This window comes from Carassius gibelio, chromosome B11 (genome assembly GCF_023724105.1).
Source record: "Carassius gibelio isolate Cgi1373 ecotype wild population from Czech Republic chromosome B11, carGib1.2-hapl.c, whole genome shotgun sequence".
NCBI lineage: Eukaryota > Metazoa > Chordata > Actinopteri > Cypriniformes > Cyprinidae > Carassius > Carassius gibelio.
Genome location: NC_068406.1, coordinates 25,099,764 through 25,122,998, shown reverse-complemented (window position 1 = coordinate 25,122,998; position 23,235 = coordinate 25,099,764). Strand labels below are relative to the sequence as shown.

At 35.2% G+C, this 23,235-nt stretch overlaps 2 protein-coding genes across 2 annotated transcripts in view; one reads left to right on the top strand and one right to left on the bottom strand.

Annotated features, from left to right (window-relative positions):
• Positions 1-155: 155 nt before the first annotated feature.
• On the bottom strand, positions 156-13,230 carry tmc8 (transmembrane channel-like 8). Its single transcript, XM_052569845.1, has 16 exons — positions 13,088-13,230; positions 11,593-11,806; positions 9,761-9,909; positions 9,410-9,547; positions 8,967-9,016; positions 8,006-8,145; positions 6,423-6,570; positions 6,169-6,333; positions 5,482-5,633; positions 5,308-5,389; positions 5,106-5,212; positions 4,375-4,561; positions 3,466-3,596; positions 1,947-2,099; positions 1,405-1,483; positions 156-1,113 (listed from the first exon to the last, which is right to left on the bottom strand). The coding sequence occupies exons 1-16, from the start codon at positions 13,134-13,136 to the stop codon at positions 1,042-1,044; spliced, it is 2,016 nt and encodes a 671-aa protein (XP_052425805.1). The 5' UTR covers positions 13,137-13,230; the 3' UTR covers positions 156-1,041.
• Positions 13,231-14,991: 1,761 nt separating this feature from the next.
• LOC127968560 (transmembrane channel-like protein 6) overlaps positions 14,992-23,235 on the top strand; it is a 17,977-nt gene continuing 9,733 nt past the window's right edge. Inside the window, exons 1-8 of the mRNA XM_052569844.1 lie at positions 14,992-15,141; positions 17,978-18,143; positions 18,931-19,049; positions 19,127-19,264; positions 20,184-20,345; positions 20,479-20,587; positions 20,990-21,074; positions 22,424-22,687. Of these exons, the coding sequence (XP_052425804.1) occupies positions 15,078-15,141; positions 17,978-18,143; positions 18,931-19,049; positions 19,127-19,264; positions 20,184-20,345; positions 20,479-20,587; positions 20,990-21,074; positions 22,424-22,687 (1,107 nt within the window). The 5' untranslated portion in view covers positions 14,992-15,077. The remainder of the gene's footprint in view (positions 15,142-17,977; positions 18,144-18,930; positions 19,050-19,126; positions 19,265-20,183; positions 20,346-20,478; positions 20,588-20,989; positions 21,075-22,423; positions 22,688-23,235) is intronic.

Genomic DNA, 23,235 nt, shown 5'->3' with positions numbered 1-23,235 from the left:
TGAAGCAGCACAAGGGTTATTATCATTAGCTAAAACTAAAACCATAAAAATAGATTCATTACTTGAAAACACTGCAATTAAATATTATTTTTTTTACATTTGCAATTATTTTATTTCAGCCAAGACAACATTTTTCATTGTAAGTACTAAAATATCAAAAAATAAAATTAAAAAATATATATATTTTCAAATTATTATTAAACCGACAAAAACAAAACAAAATTACTGAAACTTTAACAGAAATTTAAAATGAAAACTGAAAATAAAATCTAAATCTTAAAATAATACATCAGTGATACTAATATAACACTTTGCTAGAACACATTAACTGTAATGCACACAATAAAGCATAACAAAATTATTATATTATGTGTGTTTAATAATAATGACCAAGAGCTTTAAAATTTAAAGACACTAAAAATACCACACAAATTGCTAAATTGTTTGCACAAACATCACAGAATATAAACATACTTTACAGTACTGATACAGTATGTTGATATTTAAAGCATGTTCAACCTGAGGACAGTGAATATTACTATAACATTTCCACAACCTCTTTACAACAATAACTACAGAGGAACGATGTTGGAATCGCTTTCAAAGCATTCATTATTTTCCATCTGATGAACAATAAAAACACTGACAGCCAATCGAAATCAGACTTTAAAAGCATTTAAAATGATTACAAAAAACTGCAGCACACATATAATAAACAGATCGTTATTGTGCATTGGTGTGGATGCAAATATAGTTATTGTTAATGCTGTAAACAAGCCTTTACGCATTAACCTGACATTTCGTTGAACTTTGACCTGATATAATAAACACAGAGGTCAAGAGGTACAGAAAATAAAGCTCTGAATGAGAAGAAATCGGTGCAAATCTGCAGCGTACGTTTTTCATGACACTTATAAACACAACAATCATTTTTGCTGAGTAGCTCCAGATCAAGTTTTAAGAGCAGTTTAATTTCTTGTCTATTTTGAACAAAGAGGACGTTTTAAAGCTACCATTTGTTTCAGTTTTATCAGATTGTTTTTAACGTGGTCTCTGCTGTCGTCTCATGATGGTTGAGTGCTGCTTCACCAGAAAGCGTTTATCAGAGCTGCACTGTAGAGAAAAAACATAGGAAAATACAATCTGAATGTTACAGAAGGATAGACATTATTAATATCTGTAGTGTTGGGGTTTATATCATTTTTATTTATAGTTCAGTCATAGAAACAGGACAGGAAATGTTGCAAGCGTGATCTGTAATTGCATTACTTGTATGAGCATCATGATGGCGAACACTGAACTCTGTGTTTGTATTTTTCTTTATTCGTATGTTACTTTGCCTAAATTAATGCAGTTAATGAAACTGTGCATCTTTGACTTCTTCTCATTTCACTTCACACTCACCATCACCAACATGTCCTTCAGTCTTTCGATGGCTTTATGATTCGCTCGTCTGCGAGACACGTATGACGTCAGTATGACACTGAAACAGATGAACGGGTAATACATGAACAAACACATTACTAACAAAAACAGCATCAACTTCGTCCAATATTATTAATTTAGTATCATCAATGTGGTTAATGGTCTGCATTAGATTGTATTGTAATTTAAAGTTAATATTTTAGTAATTTTGTTGTTAGTTTTTGCAATTTGTATAAATTTTTTATTCACCTAAAAATTGTTTATTTAATTTTACAATGTCATTTTTTTCCACTAATAGTAAGTGGTCGTGCTGCCATAAAAAGTTTAGTACCTTGAAATATATGAAAAATTGCTTTAAAGTAAAATTTTAAGGCAACACAACACTTACTTTTTAAGGTGCAAAAATATTTTTTTACAGTTTAGTATTTTAGAACTTTAGCATAAACTAAACAACAAAAGAGAAATGTTGCCTTTGCAACTAGCTAAAAAATTATTTTTAATTCACATAAACACACACTTACACTTCGGCCAGTATGAGAGCGAAGGCGAAGGCCTCAGATGAGATGTAGCTGAGGGTGGTCTTGACCGGATCAGGAAGTGTATTTATACACTCTCTGGTCACGTTAAGCACGTTCCCGTTGCCTTCAAATGGGCCACACCCAGCCGGATCAAACCTCAGAGGAGAACGTGATAGGAGTTACGAATGTGTGAGAAACCTCATGCTAGTATAAGGTCACATAACACGAGTGACTGCTGAGTAAATGTTTGGAGAAGAGATGTTTAATGTTTAATTTTTTATCGAGGCTGCACAGGTGAATAGGGTATAAATGTTAGTTATAAGCTTTCCCCAATTGATCAATGCATTGTCTAACTAGAAATGCATTAATATGCATACATCACAAAAAAATAATTCTGAACATTGGATAAATCCTGGTACAAAATTCTTGTTTGATTTTGTTGACATATTAGAATTAAAGGGTTATTTTACAGAAGGGATTCTGGATTTCTCTTTTTATCACTCCATAAATAAAAAAATATGGTGAAAAAAATAAATTTTAAACACGTTTTTAGGAATAAAAAGTCAGGTGAATAATATTTGAACAAACCCCTCGGTAAAAACCTTCAGAATATAGATATGTATAAAACTGCTAAGTTTAGTGTTTGTAAGTCCTGCTAAAGTGGAGAAAAAACTCATTTTGAGAAATTACTTTAAGCGACTTAGATATGTTTTGCAACTGAAATCAGACTCAAATATATAAAGTATAATAAATGAGACAGCTAAATGTGTATTTTGGATATTATCCTCCCACTAATTTGTAAGAAGACGGGTTATATAAGCCAAATATTACTCTATAATTCAGAAAAAAAAACTGTAAACAGCCAGAAAAAAATTAATTTACCTTATTGTGAGGAATAAAATGTTGTATAAATCAGTGTGAATTATATTTCAACAAACCCCTCTGTAAAAACCTTCCGAATATAGATATGTATAAAACTGCTAAGTTTAGTGTTTGTAAGTCCTGCTGAAGTGGAGAAAAAACTCATTTTGAGAAATTACTTTAAGCGACTTAGATATGTTTTGTAACTGAAATTAGACACAAATAGATAAAGTGTTAAAAATAAACAGTTAAATGTGTATTTTGGAAATTATCCTCACACTAATCTGTAAGAAGACTTATAGAATTAAAGGTTATAGAATCAAAATATCACTCCATAATCCATAAAAAATAAACTGCCAACAGCCAGATAAAAATGTATTCAACATATTGTGAGGAGTTAAATGTTTTATAAATCGGTTGTGAGTGAAATATGAACAAACCCCACGGTAAAAACCTTCAGAATATAGAGAGGAATAAAACTGCTAAGTTTGGTGTCTTCAAGTGCTGCTGAAGTGGAGGAAAAACTCTTTAAAATATGTATCGCAGTTGAAAGTTGTATTGAAGTTATGAAAGCAAAATAGCTCAAAATCTCTAAACTGACCAGTGCATGAAAAAACACGCAGAACTGTACTTAATTATAGATATTTTTCAGCATTAATACCTGTTGATATTGACAACTAAAGTGACCACAGCCATAAAGAGACCCAACAACAGCATGAAATGGAAGAGAACAGATGAACTGGCGGTCCGAAACATTCTCTGAGGCGGAACACAACACCGCACCACTGTGAACTGACACACAGACATTATAGCATTACATTATAATCACTTTCACAGACTTTTACATTAAATGTTCCCTCTTGTGCAACTCAATCCCAGCAGCTGAGTCCATCTTCAAGAAACGAATAAAACTAGTGCTGTCAAACGATTAATCTAATCCAAAATAAAAGTGTTTGTTTACATAATATGTGTTTAAATACTAAGATATATATATGCATGTATATATTTAAGAAAATGTGTTATGTTTATATATTAAATATATTTATATATAAGAATATGAATATCTAAATGCATGAATGTAAATATTAAAAAAAAATATACTGTATGTGTGTGTGTATTTACTATATACATACATAATAAAAATACACAGTACACACACATATATGATGTAAACAAAAATGTTTATTTTGGATACGATTAATCGCGATTAATCATTTGACAGCAGAACTAAAAACACATCTCCTCCATCTTTATGTGACCCTCTAACTCTGGCACATTCTATTCTAATTCTATTATTTTAAAACAATAAACTTGCCTATTTTAAACTTGCACTCTATTAATTTATTATCTGCACATTTTCTTAAAAACACTGGCTTCTCAATTTTTTTTATAAATCCATTCTATTTGTTTTCTTTTTATTTATTATTTTTATTTTGTAAGTCGCTTTAGATAAAAGCATCTGCTAATTTACTAAATGTAAATGTACATTAGCTTTTTTTAAATAATACTCTAAAGCATTTAGGTTTGATTTGACATTTATCTGTTAAAAGAGTTGAATCAAACATGAAACCTTCTTGACGTAGAAGAGGAGCAGCAGCCTGACGGTGTTGATGGCCGGCAGAAGAGGACAGTAAAACACGCCGACCCACGTCACTGTCTGACTGTTGACCAGATCCAGAACATTGAAGGAGATCTCAAACTGCTTCTTGCCTAATAACTGCATCAGCTTTGAGGACGAGAACTTCTTCACCAATAACCTGCCATGAGACGCGATCAGATAATTAAGCAGATAATTAAAATATTACAAATGCATAATGCAAAAACATAAAAGGGATTCAAAATGAGCATCAGTGTACTCAATGCAAAGGTGCATGTCAATGAAAATGAATGAGATCCGAGGAAAATTATATTTGGATGCTTGCAAAAATTCTGCATTTTTAAGTGATGCAGAAAAGTTGTGTTTCTCCAAGAAACTTTGTATTTGTTCGCAAAACTTTCATATTCCCTAAGTAAGAAATTGCATTGCACCAAGAGATACTGAGATCCTTGCAAAATAGCTTTGCATTTGCTTATAAAATGTTTGTGCTCCACTGAGAAACTTTGTGTTCGCTCACAAAAGTTCCCTAAAAAACTTGGCATTAGCTTGCAAAATTCGCTGACAAAACTTTTGCATTGTGGTAAGAAACTTTGCATTCACTCACAAAACATTTGCACTCAACTGTAAAGCATTGCATTTGTTCACACATATGTATTCTTTGTCTAAAGTGTTCAGTAAAATATTCAATGGTTAAAGTAACTCACATTCTTGGGTAGGCCACACAAAATGCATTGAAGAAACACTCCACGAGGTTAAAGATGGTGAGTTTGTACATCTCCTTCCCAAACGCGTTCTCTTTGCACTGATGATGCTGTTTCACATCAGGAGAAGGATGTTTTTAATTACAGACCCGTGTATTTGCATATTGTTTTTTAGAAGAAACAGCTTCTTCCCTTCTTAACAAACCTTGTGTTGGTCTTGAGATGCTAGAGCATTAATGAAGAAGAACAGATAGATGCCCAAAGACGCCAGCTTTAGGAAAATACTCCTGCACATGGATATAACACGTACATTAGTTTAACACCACAGGAACGTGTGCAGTATAACACATCTGGGGTCAAAGTGCATGACCTGTCTGACCTGATCAGTGTGAGGTTCAGCTGAATGGTGAGCGAGTAATCTTCAAACTCGGAGATCTTACTGAAAACGTGTGGAAGTATGTAGTTTACTGTCGTCATTGCGATCGGAGGAAGATACTCCAAAAACAGACACACAGTCCAGTGATTCTCACACTAAATAATGAAGATAAAGAGCGAAAAAGAGAATGATGCCTGGATGTTATCAGTGTCACAGATATATTTGTAGAAATAGACAACATTACATTGTATGGGTCACAATTATACATTTCTCTTTTATGACAAAAATCATTCGGATATTAAGTAAAGATCATGTTCCATGAAGATATTTAGTAAACTTCCTATCGTAAATATATTAAAACTTTATTTTTGATTAGTAATATGCATTGCGAAGAACTTCATCTGAACAACTTTAAAGATGATTTTCTCAATATTCAGATTTTTTTGCTCCCTCAGATTCCAGATTTTCAAATAGTTGTATCTCAGACAAATATTGTCCTCCGAACAATAATGATTTATTCAGCTTTTAGATGATGCATAAATCACAATTTCCAAAAATTGACTGGTTTTGTGCACAAGGGTCACACATGAAACGTAGATCATAATTCATTAACAAAGTGCCTTGTACTTTTTAAGCTTCAACCACTAGAGTTGAATTAGTGTAACTTCAATTATTTGACTTCACTGGTACCTTAACTCGTGACCTTTGGATGGCAAAATATATCAGGACGAATGAGCTTCCCAGAAGAACCAGCACCAGGAAGTTGAGCAGGATCCGCAGGAAGATGAGCTGAACCCAGTGTTTGAGCGATCGCTGCTGGACTCTCTGCTGAAACGTCTGCTCTTCTAGATCCATCTGGAGCAGAGGTCAGAGGTCAACCGCTGCTTCATCCTAACCCATCGATCAACTCTCTCTCTGTGTGTGAGACTGACATGAATCCTTACCCTGAGTTCGTTCCTGATGAAGTTTTGTTTCAGTGACGCTGCTTGAGGGCTCTGGATGCAGAAGTCCCACCCACAGAAGACCTTGTAACTCAGGTTAGAACTGAAGCGGTTTCCTGTGAGCCACGAGTGTTTGTAGCCCACCACCGTCCTGAAGATGAGACAAGAGAAACAATCCTGTTTCAGTTAGGATTAGGAAAATCCTGTGTTGAGTGTATGATGAAAATACACTGTGCATTTGATCGAATGACAATTTACAGAGTTTTGTTTGTTGCATTTGGACAAATGGTGCATAGGAGTTTGTGATTTGAGTTTCAAGTTTCAGATATTTTAAAGGTTGTATTAACTATTGTGAAAAGATTTGTGCACGTTGTTATAAGAATAATTATTTGCATGATTGGTAATTTACATGAAATTAATAAAAAAAAGTTCAGTCTGTTTAGGAAAATGCCAAAGTGTTCAGATCACTGTGTTAACTGTTTTGAAAAGAGTGACCTGAGTTTGGAGAAATGTGTCAAATCAGGAGAGAAAAACTAACTTTTGTGTATCCCAAGAAACTTTACGCTTTTGTGTTCTAAGAAAAACGTTAAACTCGCTCTTTTTTCGCTGTCTAAAAACTTTGCATTAGTACGCAAAACTTTTGCATTCCCAGAGAAATGTTGTATTTGATTGCAAAATGTGTGCATTCCCTAAGAAACTTTTTTTTAAAGTTTTAACTTTTGTAAATCTTTCGTGTTTTCTAAACTTCTATCCAAGGAAACTTCACGCTTTCTCATAAAACGTTTGTGTTCTAAGAAAAACGTTATGCTCACTCTTATGTGCTCTCCAAAAAAGGTTTGCAATAGTGCATTCCCAGAGAAACGATGCATTCGGACATAAAACTTTTACTTTACTCATTAAACTTTTGCATTCAAACAGAAACTCAAATTTTGCGCTTTTGAAAACTTTTGCAAATCCTTTGTGTTTTTGACTATTTTGATAAATATATATATGTTTTTTTCACTTTATTGGGATTGCAATAATAAAGTGATTTACTATAAATTTACTATAAATCAACGAATGTTTCCAGTTCAGTAGCTTTTACAGTGTTTTCAACAGCTTACACATATTTTCAAAACTTTGCATATTTTTCATAACTTTACACACTCATAATTGCACACAGAATGTAAAATGTCTCTCATCTCTTGCAAAATGAAGCACTGCATTCAAAATATCACAAACACATCTCAAAAGCAAACACCTCTTATATTAATTCCTGATAGATTTTTGTGTTACATACATTGTTTTGCAAAAATTGTTTTATGAAATTGAAAACTCAGTCTAAGAATTAGGTTTGGTGTGTGCTTCTGGATTTTGAGTTTCAGGTTTCAGAAATTGTGTGACTAGTAAAGATTTTGTGTGCAAACAGTTAAAAAACAACAACTTTAAACAGAATTTGCAAACTGTGAGAAGAGCTGAAATGATATAGTAAGCGTTTGACAGTATGTTGTTATGATTATAGCGCCACTTAGTGGCCAAGAGCTGCAAATGCAGGAGGCCTCAGAAGCTGCAAAAACTGAATTGATTTAAAGAGTGAATGATCTGACCTGCGGACCACCAAGATGATGCTGAGGAAGAGGACAGAGATCATGCCAAGGAAAAAGAGGATCGGAGTGTTTAAACAATCCAAATCAAGATAGCCACGAGTGTAGAAACTATGAAAGACTGGGGAGGACTCAAGAACACCCTGAAAACACAGAACAGACCCAGAACACACGAGAGAAAGATTCATGCAGGATGCAAAAGACAAAAGACTTGGATTTATTTAGGAAAGATGAGACAGGGATCTGGTTTACATGCTGAAGAATATGATGCAGATCAGCTAAACATTAAATTATGACGATAAAACAGTTATAAGAAATCCCCATATAAGACTTTTTTTTATATTAAAATAAAATAAATATAAAATCAATAAATCTATGGAAGCTTGTTTCCACCACAGAATATAAAAATAACTAGGTATTTGCAACTTTTTATCTCACAATTCTATTTTTTGTTTCTTCCATGAATTAAAAAAACTAAAATAAAAAAGGTAATTGTCATCTCCTAAATTTAACCCCCCCCCCCTCATATTTCTGACTTTACATCAATTTTTTCTGCCATGATTGCGAAAATAAATAAATAAAGTAATTGTGCCTTTTGCACTTAATGCAATATTTTTTCTTATTATTACTGGCTTTACAGCTTCATTTTTCTGCTATGAAATAAAAAAAGAAAAGAATAAAGAATAATAAAAAAAGGAAATTGCAACTTTTTATCTCACAACTCCAAAAAAATAAAATAAAAAATAAAATCAGATTTGCGGTATAACTGAATGAAATACAAATTTTATTCACAAATTTTACAATGTCGAAAAAAAGATTCCATATAAATCTATATAAAGATAACATTTATTTGCTCTCAGGTCATAGTGAGTGAGTTTTTTATTAAATGAGTTTATTAAATACTTAAATCTGAAAATGATGTTCAGAAGAAAAGGTGAGTGTGGACCATAATAAAATTACTTACCGATCCGACAAAAAAGTCTTTGAAGGAGAAGTTCTGGAATCCCACAGAACCTGAAAGAATCGAGTCATGTTTTTACTGGAGAGAAGGGCCATATTCACAAAATATCTTCAGTCTAAAAGAAGCTCATAACTCATTGATTAAAGAGAAAACCTTACAAATAATGGCTGTGTCAGTCCTAAAGAGTGTTACATTTCTATGAATAAATCTCAGGCAGAGACTATCAGCCAATCACTGTGTGCATAGTTAATGAGCACGCTGACATCATCCATAGCATTAAGGTAAACCCCGCCCCCTTATTCTGAGTTTAGTAAGTTTGTCTCAGCAGCGTTGTGGATAGGTTTTAAGAGAACTATTCTCTATTAAAGAGAACTCTTAGTGGTGAGATCAGATGTTGTGTGAATATGGGCCGAGAGGAGATGTTTAAGATCTTGGGCCGCTCTCACTGTGAGTTCTTGAGTCCTGTGCGAACACCAGCGTTGGTATCAGCACTGATCCGGCGATGATGACGCAGTACAGCAGGTTCAGACACAGCAGGTAACGCAGGAAGATGAAGTACGCCTTCACCCCGACCCCAAACTGACCTGTGCAGCAGATCACATACCAGTCTGATCATCATCTGCTCTCCTGCATACAACACACTCATCACAAGCTACCATCCACATGTTTCTATGCACATTTTGAGATATCGCATATAAAACCCTTGATGGAAACGCCCAAAAAAAGTCCTGAATATTCTTCCATAGGAAAGGAAATGTTTTATGGGATATCCCAATTCTGTGCATTTAATAACAAACCTTCAATCTTAAGGAGCATGTGTCTCCATGGCAACAGTCCTGATAGGGCCCCGCCCACGTGTTCCTTTAAGCGCTGCCTTGTTTTCTGCTGGCTCCGCCTCCAGGAGTCCCAGTAGCCAATGCTGCGTCTCTGCAGGGGCTGCCGCTCTCTGATTGGCACAAACTGCTGGTCAAAACTCTGAAATGCTGAAACTCAACATCAGATGCTTATTATTTTGGCACTATGTAAAGTTTGCAATCTTTTTTGTCTGATTTCTGATGTATTTTGAAGCTATTTGGCGTCATCGTAAAAAAAAAGAAAAAAAAAAAAAAAAAAAGAAAAAAAAGTTTTTATCTTTATTTTTTCCTTCTGTTTCTAGCGTGTACGTATTTGAAACAATGTCTAACACTTGCTATTACAAACACTTCCTGTGTCTGTTTGCCTCTTTAAGAAGAATGGCTTTATGTATCCCCCAATTTATCCAAAGCAACAGCAAAATGACTAAACGTAAATGTAAATATTATATATATCCTACCGATAACCAGAAAATAAAATCTTGGTGAATTTAGTGTTTTTTATGACATTAAATCATTTAGAGCATAAGAAAAAAAGGAAATATAAATTTTTTGAAAAATTATATTTCATTCATATGATTCGCGAACCCGCTCCGAACTCCTGAACTGATTCTAATGATTCGCGATCCCCAAACTGACCAAATGGTTCGCGAACCCGCTCCGAACTCCCGAACTGACTCAAATGATTCGCGATCCTGCTCCGAACTCCTGAACTGATTCTAATGATTCGCGATCCCCAAACTGACCAAATGGTTCGCGAACCCGCTTTGAACTCCCGAATTGACTCAAATGATTCGCGAACCCGCTACGAACTCCCGAACTGATTCAAATGATTCGCGAACCCGAACTCCCGAACTGATTCAAATGATTCGCGAACCCGAACTCCCGAACTGACACAAATGATTCGCGATCCCGCTCTGAACTCCCAAACTGACTCAAATGATTCGCGTACCCGCTCCGAACTCTCGAACTGATTCAAATGATCCGCGAAGCCCCTCCGAACTCCCAAACTGATTCAAATGATTCGCGATCCCCAAACTGAGTTGAATGATTCGCGAACCCGCTCCGAACTCCCGAACTGACTCAGGAGTCAGTTAAAAAAAAAAAAATGACACGAATAGAAATAAAAATCACCAGTTTTTTAGGTTTAAGTATTTTTTTATATCAGACTTTGTATAAGATAAACAATCAGAAAATTGATCAGATTGAAGTAAAAATTACAAACTATTAACATATTTCCATGTGGATGGACAAAAACTCCATACTGTAGCTGGGTCTCAGGAGGATATATAATAAAAAGTATAAAATATTACAGATTGTCTCAATGTAAACCCACTCAAAAATGCTAGTTTGAATATGGATTTATTTGCATTTTAATTTATAGCTAAGTTAAATGTAATTTTATCTCTTATCTTTTTGACACAATATACTCATTAAAGCATATTAAAGTAGTAATGATAGTATAGTATACTAAATAAAAAGTATAAAATTGCAGACTTTGTTGAGTTCGATTATTAAAATGAACAACTAGCAAAACTATAAACAAACCAAATCTCTTTTCTGTCTCTGTTCTCGTCAGTGGTTAACAACAGTGTACAATACAATACACATTACAATATTTTTTATAGCACATTTAAAACAACTGCTTTCCAGCATCATTAAACAGTCACACAGCTAAAACGGAACATTAAAATTAAATTGTAAAAGGTAGGAATTCAATCTAGATTTCAAAGCATCCTCAGATTTAACATGCATTGTAAGAAGATGAGACGTCTCACCGGATGCCTCTCTTGTCCTGCAGACAGACGGGCAGATCTCGGAGCGGGACGCTGGGGTTCCAGGAGACTCTGTCCAGCAGACTCTGATCCTGATCATCTGTGATGGTTTCTGTGTGAAGCCGGCGGTGAGCCTGTGAGCTCGGCAACAGGCCAAAGATCTCCGTCTGATAGTATTCACACGAGTCACTGGACAGATCCGAGCTCCAGCTCTCCACTGCGTGAACAAACACCAGCATTCATTAAAACACTGGTTCTGCAGCGATGCATTACAACTGAGATACAGTACTCAAACCAGGCCCAGAGCTGACCTCTGATGACCTTACATTTGGATGTTTCTGTTTTGTTTTTCAGTCATTTAAAAAATTTAATGGATGTGAAAAATAAAATGACAAATAATTTATAATGCAGCATTTACTTTTGTTCCACAGACCTCAATCATGTTTTTTTTTTTTAAAAAGAACCACTTTTTTTTCGTCTGAAGAACATTTAAAAATCTAAAGCTTGGGTATCGTTTGTATCATTTCACAATTTCTACTGTGAAAATCTCACATTATAAATATAGAAATAAGTTTTTGGCAAATATTGACTATAGTTTCCATTTAGTTTCCTTATTATTATTATTTTTTCTCTTATTATAGTACTGTACTGTTATAGTATTGTATTGATGTATTTAATTATAACTTGTAATTTGTTTACTTTAATTTCATTTATATTTATTTACTTATTTTGCTCTAATTTTTATTTGTTTAATTTAAATTTTTGCTTATTTTAATCTTATATATTATTATTTTTTTATTTATCTACTTATATATATCATTTGTTTACACAAACACACACATACGCACATATATATATATATATATATATATATATATATATATATATATAGTATTTTCGTGCATATTTTTATGTACAAAATAAATAGTACTTCTTAAGATTTATGTGGTTTCAAACTGGTAAAATGTGCTTGGAGAAAATTTTTTGTCAGAAAATAGAATTACTTAGAAACTATGTTTGCACTGTATTGAAAATGTTATTTATTAATTTATTTGTTCATTTTGTACACTTACTCCAAACATTTGCAACCCAGTTTAAAAACCCCTGATCTAAAGATCCTTTTGTGCGATGAAGAGTTTTTATGGATGTTTAAGGTTCTTTAACGCCGATGAAGAACATTTTTAAATCCTTGTGAAGAGTGCGGATGCTCTCAGACAAACTAAGAAACCAAAAACTGATCAAAAAGTATTTATGAAGACACTATACGAACTATTTATGAAGACACAAAAACAAAAACTATAAGTTTTTGTTTTTAAAAAGCAGTTTTGCTGGTGACTTACTGATCTATTTTTACAAACCAACCACAGAAAGAGGAAGTCAGGTCTAAATCATCATGCATAAACGATTGAGTGTCATATAAGATGCCATCTGATCAATAATGATGATCTCAAGAGCTCATAACACAGGTGTGTGTGTGTGTGTGTGTGTGTGTGTGTACCTGAGGTCAGTCTGTGGAAGTCTAGCGTCCCGTCTTCTCTCTCCATCATGTGTCAGTGAGTGAGTCGAGGCCTCACACGTTCAGAGACGGTCGAGTGTACAGCAATGCTCTTCTCTTTAGCACTTCTGTGTGTGCGTTTGCAGGAAGTCATGTGATGAACCAGTGGGTGTCGCATCAGAATGTGAGAACATGAAGAAGCTCTCAGAAGACTCACATGTTTCGTAGACAAGCGACAGATTTTAATTTATTTAATTTTTGCATTTTAATTCAGGTTTGAGTTACATTAGATTTCATTTTACTGCAATAAATAGTAATTTCAAAGAAAATAAATGGTTTCTCAATTCATACCCACAAAAAAAAGAAAAAATATTTATTTATTTAATTTTAGTATTTTAATTTATAGACTTCAGTTACATTTTATTTTACTTTTCATATTTCTATTGGAATTTATTAAGGCAATAAAAAAAATACATAAAAATATGTAAAAATAGTCACAATTTAAACCCACTCAAAAAAAAAAAAAAGAAATCATTTTTATATCTTGATTGGTTGATTTATTTTCTTTACATTTTTATTTAGACTCAAATAACATTTGATTTAATTTCTAATCATTTTAATGCAAAACAAGACAATACATAATGGTATATTCAACTGAAATTGTACATTTTCCTCAATTTAAACCCTCTCCAAAATTCAAGTGTTAGCATTCAGTGTGTTCAGATTAATTTATTAATTTATTTTTAGCTTTTTGCTGAGTTTGATTGGTTCCCACAGATTCTGACTGTTTCAGTCAACCATGATTATAAGCATTTAACAAATAGATATTTTTATAGTGATTATGACTACCGTACAAAAAGCAATGTTTAGCCAAGCTATAAAAAGGTATATTTAGTTCTACTTTTCTAAAACTCTTAACATTCATGCATTTGGCAGATCCTTCCAGATTCATAATGTAGCTGAACTAATAAACACTCATTATTTTTGTCTCCGTGAGCTATTAAGTGCTATTATGTTGCATAATTATGCTGGTTTGTGGTTGATTTATTTTTTTTTTTCACATTTATGGAAAAGCTGCAACACGTCATTACTAAACAATCTCACGTCACGCAAACCGTCTTGAGCAACATAAACTAAACCACATACACATCCTCCATCTATCTGCTGAGAATCAACTTCCTCCATCAGCATCGGTGATCAACACAGACCACAGAAAAGCATCAGAGCGGAGAATCTTTCTGATTCTGAAGCTGCTGTTTTAGATGAATGGGTAAAGTTATAGCTTAAAACTGATTTATTTTGTATGTAGGAAGTTTTAGAACATGCACATACGTGTCCCTGGAGCACAAAAGCAATCATAAGTAACATTTTACATAATACATTGTATGGGTCAAAATTATCCATTTTTCTTTTATGCCAAAAAAATAATTCAGTAAATATAATCATGCCCCATAGAGATATTGTCCTATCCTAACAAACCATACATCAATAGAAAGCTTAATTACTAAACTTTCAGAAAATGCATAAATCTCAATAAATAAAAAAAGACATTTATGACTGGTTTTCTGCTCCAAGTCTTTTTGATTTGTGTGGGAACCTTCAATAAGTGCTCTCTCTGATGGTTTGTTTTGATGCGTTTTACTGAAGCCAAAGCTTCAATGAATCGGATCATACCAATTGTGAAATTCCTGAGGTCGATAAAACTTTTGTGCGTAGGCTACTTTAGCTTATTGATGTTCACGTTAATATTATCTCATGCTGACACAATACTGATTTAACGCTTTATGTGAACATAACAATATCACAGAAAGTATTTTGCGTGTTTTATGAGGTGATAAACCGTTTAACCCCTCCTACGGAAACTAAGGTGACTCAGTCCTAGATAACGTTCCAAATGATTTGAATCTGTTGATTCATTTGAACCAAGTCGCGAACAGCGCTGTGGAAGAACTGAATCGTTGGACCGAACGAACCGATTCGCGGACTGATTCAAATGTCTTGTCCGGTTATTCAGTCAGAACAGAAGTTTGTCGGAGAGCGATCCACCGAGTTCAGCGGTGAGTTACAGATTATCTACTTGATTTATTTATGACAAACATCGATTTAATAGAGTTTTGAGGAGAAACTGTCGTGATAAAGATTATATGAGCGAATCAGGCGCGTTTGAACAACTCCGTTTGGACTTCGGCAGGTGTAAAAACAATTAAATCTCCTCAGTTTAGCGTCAAAAACACCTTTGTCACACGTTTAGTGTTTACAGGGAACTGAATGATCAAACACTAGACATGTGAAACCTGGAGAACAAATCTGAAACAGTGATTGAATCCGATTGTAAATGTAACGTTATACTGAATGATCAACAACATTGTAACGTTCACGCCGAGATACTTCACAATACTACGGTGTTGTCATTGTACCTTTATTAAAAAAAACTTATTTCCATGGTACTTGTCCAAAACATTGTAATTTTCGCTTCTATTTTGTCACCGTCTTAAACCAAACTGATTGGGTTACTGAGTTCTGATGCCTAGTTAGGGTGCTCACTAGATGTGAAACAACCCTGAGGTTTGGTTATAGTTATAGTTCAGTTTGTTGCAGATTTGACCAAAACAAACAAAAACATGGACATTTTTTGCTTCTCTTTTGCATTTCTAGATATTCCCTATGTAGGGAGCTCACTAGGATTTGTTCAAAGTAATATTTTCATTGTACTTTTCCCATAAAAGCATCCAAATGCATCCTAAATGACCAAAACGTGATAAAACCATGGTACTTTTTTTTCTTGGCTTTAGTGCAAACTGATTTCTTCATTGGCTGTGTCTCAAAAGCCGGTGGTTGTGTACCAGACTCCGTCCGTGTCAGGAGTGTTTGGGGTTATCACAGAGGAATGTGTGATGCACAGAAACAGCAGTTCATCTGAATCTGAATGAGAATCGGATGTTTAGGGCAATGACATCAGAATGCAAATCATCTGAAATGTGAAAGGGTGCGATTGTTTAATTCTGAATGAATTCTGGCTGATATTATCTCATTGTCATGCGCTGTGTGCATTGTCTATGAAGGTGAATTGTTTCTCAGGGTATTTTGGGAGATTTTGCTCTCTGCTCTTTCTGTGTGTGCTCCAGAACTGGATTAAACTCTCAGTCGTGACCGTAGAGGAGTGTTAATGTAGTCTGACTTTATTTTATTAAATCTTATTTAATTCCCCTCCTTTGGACACGTTTCGACTTGTATTTTAAGTCCCCTAGAGGCTCGTATCCCTTCACAGCACTCGCACACTTTCACGTCAGATACACACACAGTTCAGCTGTCTTACATTGACATTCATGCATTTGACTGATTCTTGATCCAAAAAAAAAAAAAAAGTTATCTTAAGTAATTAGACATGCATTTTTTATGACTAAATTTTAATTTAACAATTAAAATAGATTTTTTTATAGCATAAAATATAGCATTTTTGTTACTTGAAATAAAGCTCAAAACAAATATGAATATTACAAACTGCAAATAAATAAAATAAAAAAATAAATTCAACCTATAAAAGATACCTTAAATGACAATGATATTAAACAAAGTGACTTAAAATTAAATTCAAATAAAAAATATAATTAATTAATTAAAAAATTGATAAAAATGTGATGATATAATAGTAAAAATAAAAACACTGGCTGTTATTGTAATTGTAGTAACTAATCTTTGTTTTATTTCCAACTTTGAAAAATATATTTCGACCTGTAAATAATGTAATGTTTACTTGTAGTAAAAACGCATCACTCGAGTCAGTGAAAGGAGGTGATGTGAGTGAGTAGCAGTCTTATGTAATTAATACATCTGACGATGACGAGGCTGTCATTCGTTTATTTATAGTCCGTTTCCTCGAAGGTCAAGAGAACTTGTCTACATCTGTGAAACGTGTGATTTGGTGAACTATCACGAGCTGAAAGACACCCTAAAGATGAAACTGAGATGTTTAATGCTGCACAATCCAGGGAAATTCAGCAGACAACGGCATTCTGGGAAATGAAGTGTTCTGCAGGACTCTCGCTATAGTCACATGTGTCTCTATAGCTCTCTATGCAATACAGACCAGCCTCAAACATTACAATAACTGTGTTAATCATGCACAACTGTTCAGCTCTGCAGAAGATCACAGTGTCATTATTCAGATCCATTCAGTTCAGTTCAATAATGAAACGAGTTTAAAAACAGAATAGAAAGAATAGAAAGTCCTCAGCAGAATCTGAGGGTTCAAGCGTGGTCGCAGGAGTTTGTGGTTGATGAAGTGTTTGAACAGATGTGTGTGTGTGTGTGTGTGTGTGTGTGTGTGTGATGGATGGTTTGAGATCTTTAATGGAAAGCTTTTGAAATGTCTTCTGACCACAGTGATGTCAGTGCCAGGAAAGAACACCTCCACACACACACACACACACACACACACTACTTCTCGTTTTCCTCGAGAAGTTCAGTGTCACCATCGGTTAGTGTGTGTACATCATTACACAAGTGTCTTTTATTACGAAATAAAGCATTTCCAATCATCCTCTGCCTGTTCTCCTGAGTGTGATCGATAAATCATGAGATGATGTTTGATAAAGTCTCTTCTTTGATAAGATCGTGTGTGTGTGTGTGTGTGTGTGTGTATGTGCACATTTAAAGGGCCAGCAGCCGGTTTTGCTGTAGGCTTCATGTGGTTTTGCATCGAATGGTTTGCATTAAAATCGTAATTGAAGTTGGTGCCGCTAATGTGTTTTTAATTGAATTCAGTCTGGTCTGTATGCATCTCCTTCACCGAAAAACCAGAATCAAATGAAGGATCTCTGTCTGTGTTATCAGCGCTGATAAAGAGTTGAGTCGGACACACCTTCAGATCTGTGTGTTTGTGATCTCGGACAGGTTTGGACACGATAAGGGCTCCGCTCGCAGACATTCCTTCGGTCGGAGGAGTTTTACAGCAGGATGACGAGGATCGCGCCGGAGTTTCCTCGCGAGCGTCCGTGAGAACAGAACCAATCATGGCTCAGAGGGTCAGTTTTGACTTTGATCAGGTCCCTGAGTTCGAGTAAGTGACATTTTACTGTTTCCATTCTTTCTTCTGCACTTCCTGTGTGTTCTGGGTGTGTGTGTGTGTGAGTCATTTACATACTAAATGTTTTTTTGTTGCTTCAAGCAGCACATTAAACATGAATATACCGTACTGGTTAAATGTTTGTGGTCAGTAAGTGTTTTTTCCTTAGTGCTTTTATTCATCGAGTAGGCATTAACTTGACATTAAAGACTTTTTACAAAATTCAGAAACACTTGAAGCTTTTACATGTAATGCATTTAAAAACAATAATAATTTGCCTGATAATGCAGTCTATAAGTCATTGTGCGATCTTATGAGTAATCATAACCACCTATCTATTAATTGTAACACGTTTTAAATGTATAATGCATTAAAACACACATTTGAAAATATTATAATGCTTTTTAAATTTGGTTACAATTATGAAAAGATATAATGCGTTACAGTGTGTGTTATGAATAGGTTTATAAAGTCTCTACATAAAGGCTTCAAGTAAATTGATACAAGTATTAAAAAAGAAAAGAAAACTGTTTTAAACACTGATAATAATCAGTAAATCATCATATTATTCTGATTTCTGAAGATCATGTGACACTGAAGACTGGAGGAATGATGCTGAAAATACAGCGGAGCATCACAGAAATACATTACACTTTAACACAGATTCACACAGAAAACAGATGATTTACATTAGAATAATATTTCACAGTTTTACTGTATTTCTGCTCAGATAAACGCAGCCTTGAGCGTTCGCTGATTGTTCGGTGTTGTTATTCATCAGGAGTCCAGTAGATGAGGATGGGGTTCATGATTCATTCAGTCAGCTGATCCAGGAACAGTCTCATGACCTTCATGATGTCATAGAGATGACCCCGCTTGACCTGGAGGAGGAGAGCAGAGGTCAGATCACAGCGCAGCTCATTCTTAGACAGGAAGTGACCTCAGACAGGACTCTGACAGCGCTGTGTGTGTTTCAGATGACGTGGAGTGTGAGGAGTCTGCGGTGTACCAGCGGTCTGACAGCGACGGGCCGCAGCAGACGGATCATCTGATTGGAGAACGCTGGTCATCTGACACGCTCAAAGTCCTGTCCTCCATGCCCAGCCGCACCATCGGTCAGTGTGCCATTTTTGAGATTCATTAAAGTGTAATGTTTTGCCATAATTTCATGATGAATCACGATTTTGAAAAGAAATATTACCAAACGTTAGAATTAGACACTTTGGAAATATTCCAATGCTAACGGTAAAGAGAAAAGAGCGATGCTACGTGATTAACTATATATAGTTTTTTTGTTTTACTATAGTGTTATTAAAGAAAACGTTACTTGAATATTTTTGTAGTTACATTTACATCAATAAAATTGAGATTAAATTTTTTTTTGCTTAATTGCCCAGCCTTAGTATTTTTGTTTTTTTGCTAAAACTTAGTCATATTATGCCCCTTTATTTGTAATATGTAACATAAATCTCAGGTGTCTCCAGAATGTGTCAGTGAAGTTTCAGCTCAGAATACCCCACACATCAATTATTATATCATAAAAAAAGCCTATTTTGAGTGGAAGCAGAAACATGCTGTTTTTCGCGCCTGTCTCTTTAAATGCAAATGAGCTGCTGTGCCCCGCCCCTTTTCCAGAACAGAGCTGCGCCATTACAGCTGCTACCTGCTAAAAAACATCTGTTTTTGGTTCTGAAATGATGCGTTTGAAAGCATATTAGTTTTAACTTTTGAGAGAAGGTTTTCTGAGTGCACACATCTAAAAGAAGGAAACTCAGTGAGTACTAAACTAAGTTCTGTACTCGTTAATCTTGTTCTCGTTGCTTTGGTTGGTAGATCCACTGGGGACCTGATTATTAAAACCTGGAGAAGTCAGATTTTCATGACACGTCAGTTTAAATGAAAATATAAAAATAAAAACTATTAATTTCAGTGAATGCACAAACCTATATAAATCATTTTGCACAGGTTTTCGGGTTTCCTGCACAGCTTGTGTTATTTAACCCTTGATGATCTGAGTTGACTCTGTTTGATCAGGTCGCAGTCGTGGAGCGATCATCTCTCAGTACTGTAACCGCACCATGCAGCTGCGCAGACGCAGACAGAGCAGACCCTCCATCCAGCACTTCCCTCGATCCGCGCGGCCCAGCATCCGCGGATACGGCATGGAAACAGACTCAGCCGGTTTTGAGGAAGAAGGTGACTTTTGGCTATTTCTACAAATACAGCTGTGCTACTGATGACTGCTTCTGTGCTGCAGGGACACACGTGATGCCTGGAACATCTTAAACTGTGCCGTGCTGATCTCTGTGATGACTCTGTGTGTTTGTAGAGAATAAGAGGGAGCGCTTGGTCAATAATCTGCAGAACCTGTCAGCCGGTGATCGCGTGCGTGTGTTGAGAGCGATGCCGCTCAGTCTCTCAGAGAAGAAAGAGCTCAGGTAACTACAGTGAAACACACTCCACACCTGCTATTGTGTGTGATCTACATGTCCTGCAGCGCTGCTGAATATACCAGAAAAACAACTCCTTTTTGGGTCTGAATAGAATCTGATGCATCACAAAATGTACGGTTTATCATAAGGTACAAAAGAAATTCAACAGTATTTTTAATTTGCAAAATAATGCAAAGGCAATAAATAGACATGAGTGGTGCAGTTCAGCTTCTGTGAGTTGATTCTTATTTGAATGAATCGTTAAAATGATTCATGAGTCTTTGAATCACTGGCAGTTTAAGGGTTTAGTTTTGTTTGGTCCGACTGGATTTCTGTCTGTAAACAGAATCATGTTGAAACATCAGTGTTTGCTGAGTTCCTGATTTCTCCTGATCTTGTGTTTTTCAGGATGTTGGTGTTGAATAAAGCCGAACACTCGGTGTCTCAGAGTCAGATTCCCTGCTGCAGTCAGCTCAAGTATTACATCATCATCGTGAGTCTCTGTTTTAGTACTTCAGCTGAAACTAAGTGGAAATAAGAAATAGCGTTATTTATTTATTTCACAATGGTAATAAAAGTTGCTACTTTATTTTTTAAGAACAGTAGTTTCGTTCTGTAGATAGCCTGTATTTGTCATGAAGTGTGCGGCTGTCTTTGAGATTCAGCCATTGGTCAGTGATTGTTTTAGTGTGTGTGTGTGTGTGTGTGTGTGCGTGCGAGTGAAGGTGCGTGCATCCTTTTTTCGCTTTACTTCACTTTTTAATAGCTTAAAAGCACTGTGCACATTTTACTTTCACTTTTGAATTGGCATCAGTTCAGCATCAATTGCTTGAATGCAACAACAAAATAAACGTCAAACTTACGTCAGCCTATTTATTAACAAAAGAAATAAAAACACACAGTGCTATAGGGCAGGATATGCCAAATATAAAATGACATAACGTATGTAAAGTTTAAATAGGTATACAAATCTGGAAATAAGAAACTTAGAAAGTGTTTTAGCAAAACGAGTAAGAAAGCTTGGAGGCACACCAAATAAATAAATGACACAAAGTTTAATTAAAGTAAAAGTCTGCAAGCAATGTGGAACCAATTAAATAAGAAACTAATGATTAAGAAAAAATCCCAAATCACCTTAGATAATCGTCAGAAGTCAACAGTCTTTTCAGTGCCTTTTGCATCTTGTGTGTCTCTCCTCACTCTTCATCAGATTAAACACCGTCTGTCACAGCAAGTGTGTGTGTGTATCAGGGTATTAAGGGTAGTTTTGCGGTGTTGTTTCACAGGTGTGTAGTGGAGCGTGTCAGAGTTTGTTTTGAATGGTTTTACACTGTGTGTCAGATGTGCAGATGTACTGAAGACAATACACGCTCTCTGACATTCAGTTCAGGTTCAGAGTTGTTTTATTGGCATCAGCTGAACACTTGCATTAAAGTGAGGCGTGCTGCAACATGTCACAGTGGAAATGGATCAAAATAAGCTGTTAGTATTGAACATTTAAAAAAACTAAATGGTATTTATGTATTCATTTTATTTAGTTTTAGTCATTGTAGTACATCAACTGAAACCAAACTAAAATGATAAATGTTTTTGAGGAAGTTGCATTCTCGACAACATTTATCAAGCACTCCAAAGCAACAAAGTGTTTTTTAACCTTTAACCCCAGCCTCAGAGGAGACAACAAGGCAGTGGATTTAATGAATTATTTTCTCTATGTTGCTGCTGCCACACAGATCTAAATAATTTGCGATAAACGTGATAATCAGAACCAAAGCAGCAGCAGCTCATTAGCATTTAAAGAAACAGGCACGAGAAACAGCGTGTTTGTGATGTGTGTGTCAGGCGCTGAGGCACGGCTGGTACGGCTGGCTCTCGTTCCTGTCCTCGCTGCAGTTGTGGCAGACGGCTCTGAAGTGTGTGGGCGGCCGCTTCGGGACAGGCGTCCTCTCCTATTTCGTCTTCCTCAGAACGCTCCTCTTCTTCAACGTCTTCCTGTTCCTGGTCACGGGTGTGTTGCTGGTGGTTCCGCAGGCCATCGCTCATCCAGATCATGACCAGAACGTCACTGTCAGGAGCACATGGGGCCTGGAGGTGCTCACGGGTGCTGTAAGTGCATTAATATACACACAATTACATATTTACATTTAGGCATTTAGCAGACGCTTTCATCCGATGGGACCTACAAATGAGCACAAGTCTCAGTTAGCCTAATGCAGTATGCAATGCTTTTTTTATATAATAAATACAAAGAAAATGAGTAGTTAGAATAGAAATAGAATAGAGAGTGCAAGTGTTAGAGGACTATTTCTATAATAAAAAGAAAATGAGTAGTTAGAATAGAAATAGAATAGAGAGTGCAAGTGTTAGAGGACTATTTCTATAATAAATAAAAAGAAAAGTAGTTAGAATACAAATATAATAGAGTGCAAGTGTTAGAGGACTATTTCTATAATAAATAAAAATAAAATAAGTAGTTAGAATAGAAATAGAATAGAGAGTGCAAGTTTTAGAGGGCCATTTCCATAATAAATAAAAATAAAATAAGTAGTAAGTATAGAAATAGAATAGAGTGCAAGTGTTAGAGGGCCATTTCTATAATAAATAAAAAAAGTAGTTAGAATAGAAATATAATAGTGTGTGCAAGTGTTCGAGGA

Excerpts from the sequence above, each read along its gene's own strand:
- tmc8 (XM_052569845.1), bottom strand. The coding sequence starts at position 13,136 with ATGATGGAGAGAGAAGACGGGACGCTAGACTTCCACAGACTGACCTCA. Across the intron at positions 8,146-8,966 it reads AAGACTTTTTTGTCGGATCG|GGTGTTCTTGAGTCCTCCCC; the intron begins GTAAGTAATTTT and ends CTGTGTTTTCAG. Across the intron at positions 5,634-6,168 it reads TCCAAAGGTCACGAGTTAAG|TGTGAGAATCACTGGACTGT; the intron begins GTACCAGTGAAG and ends TTCATTATTTAG.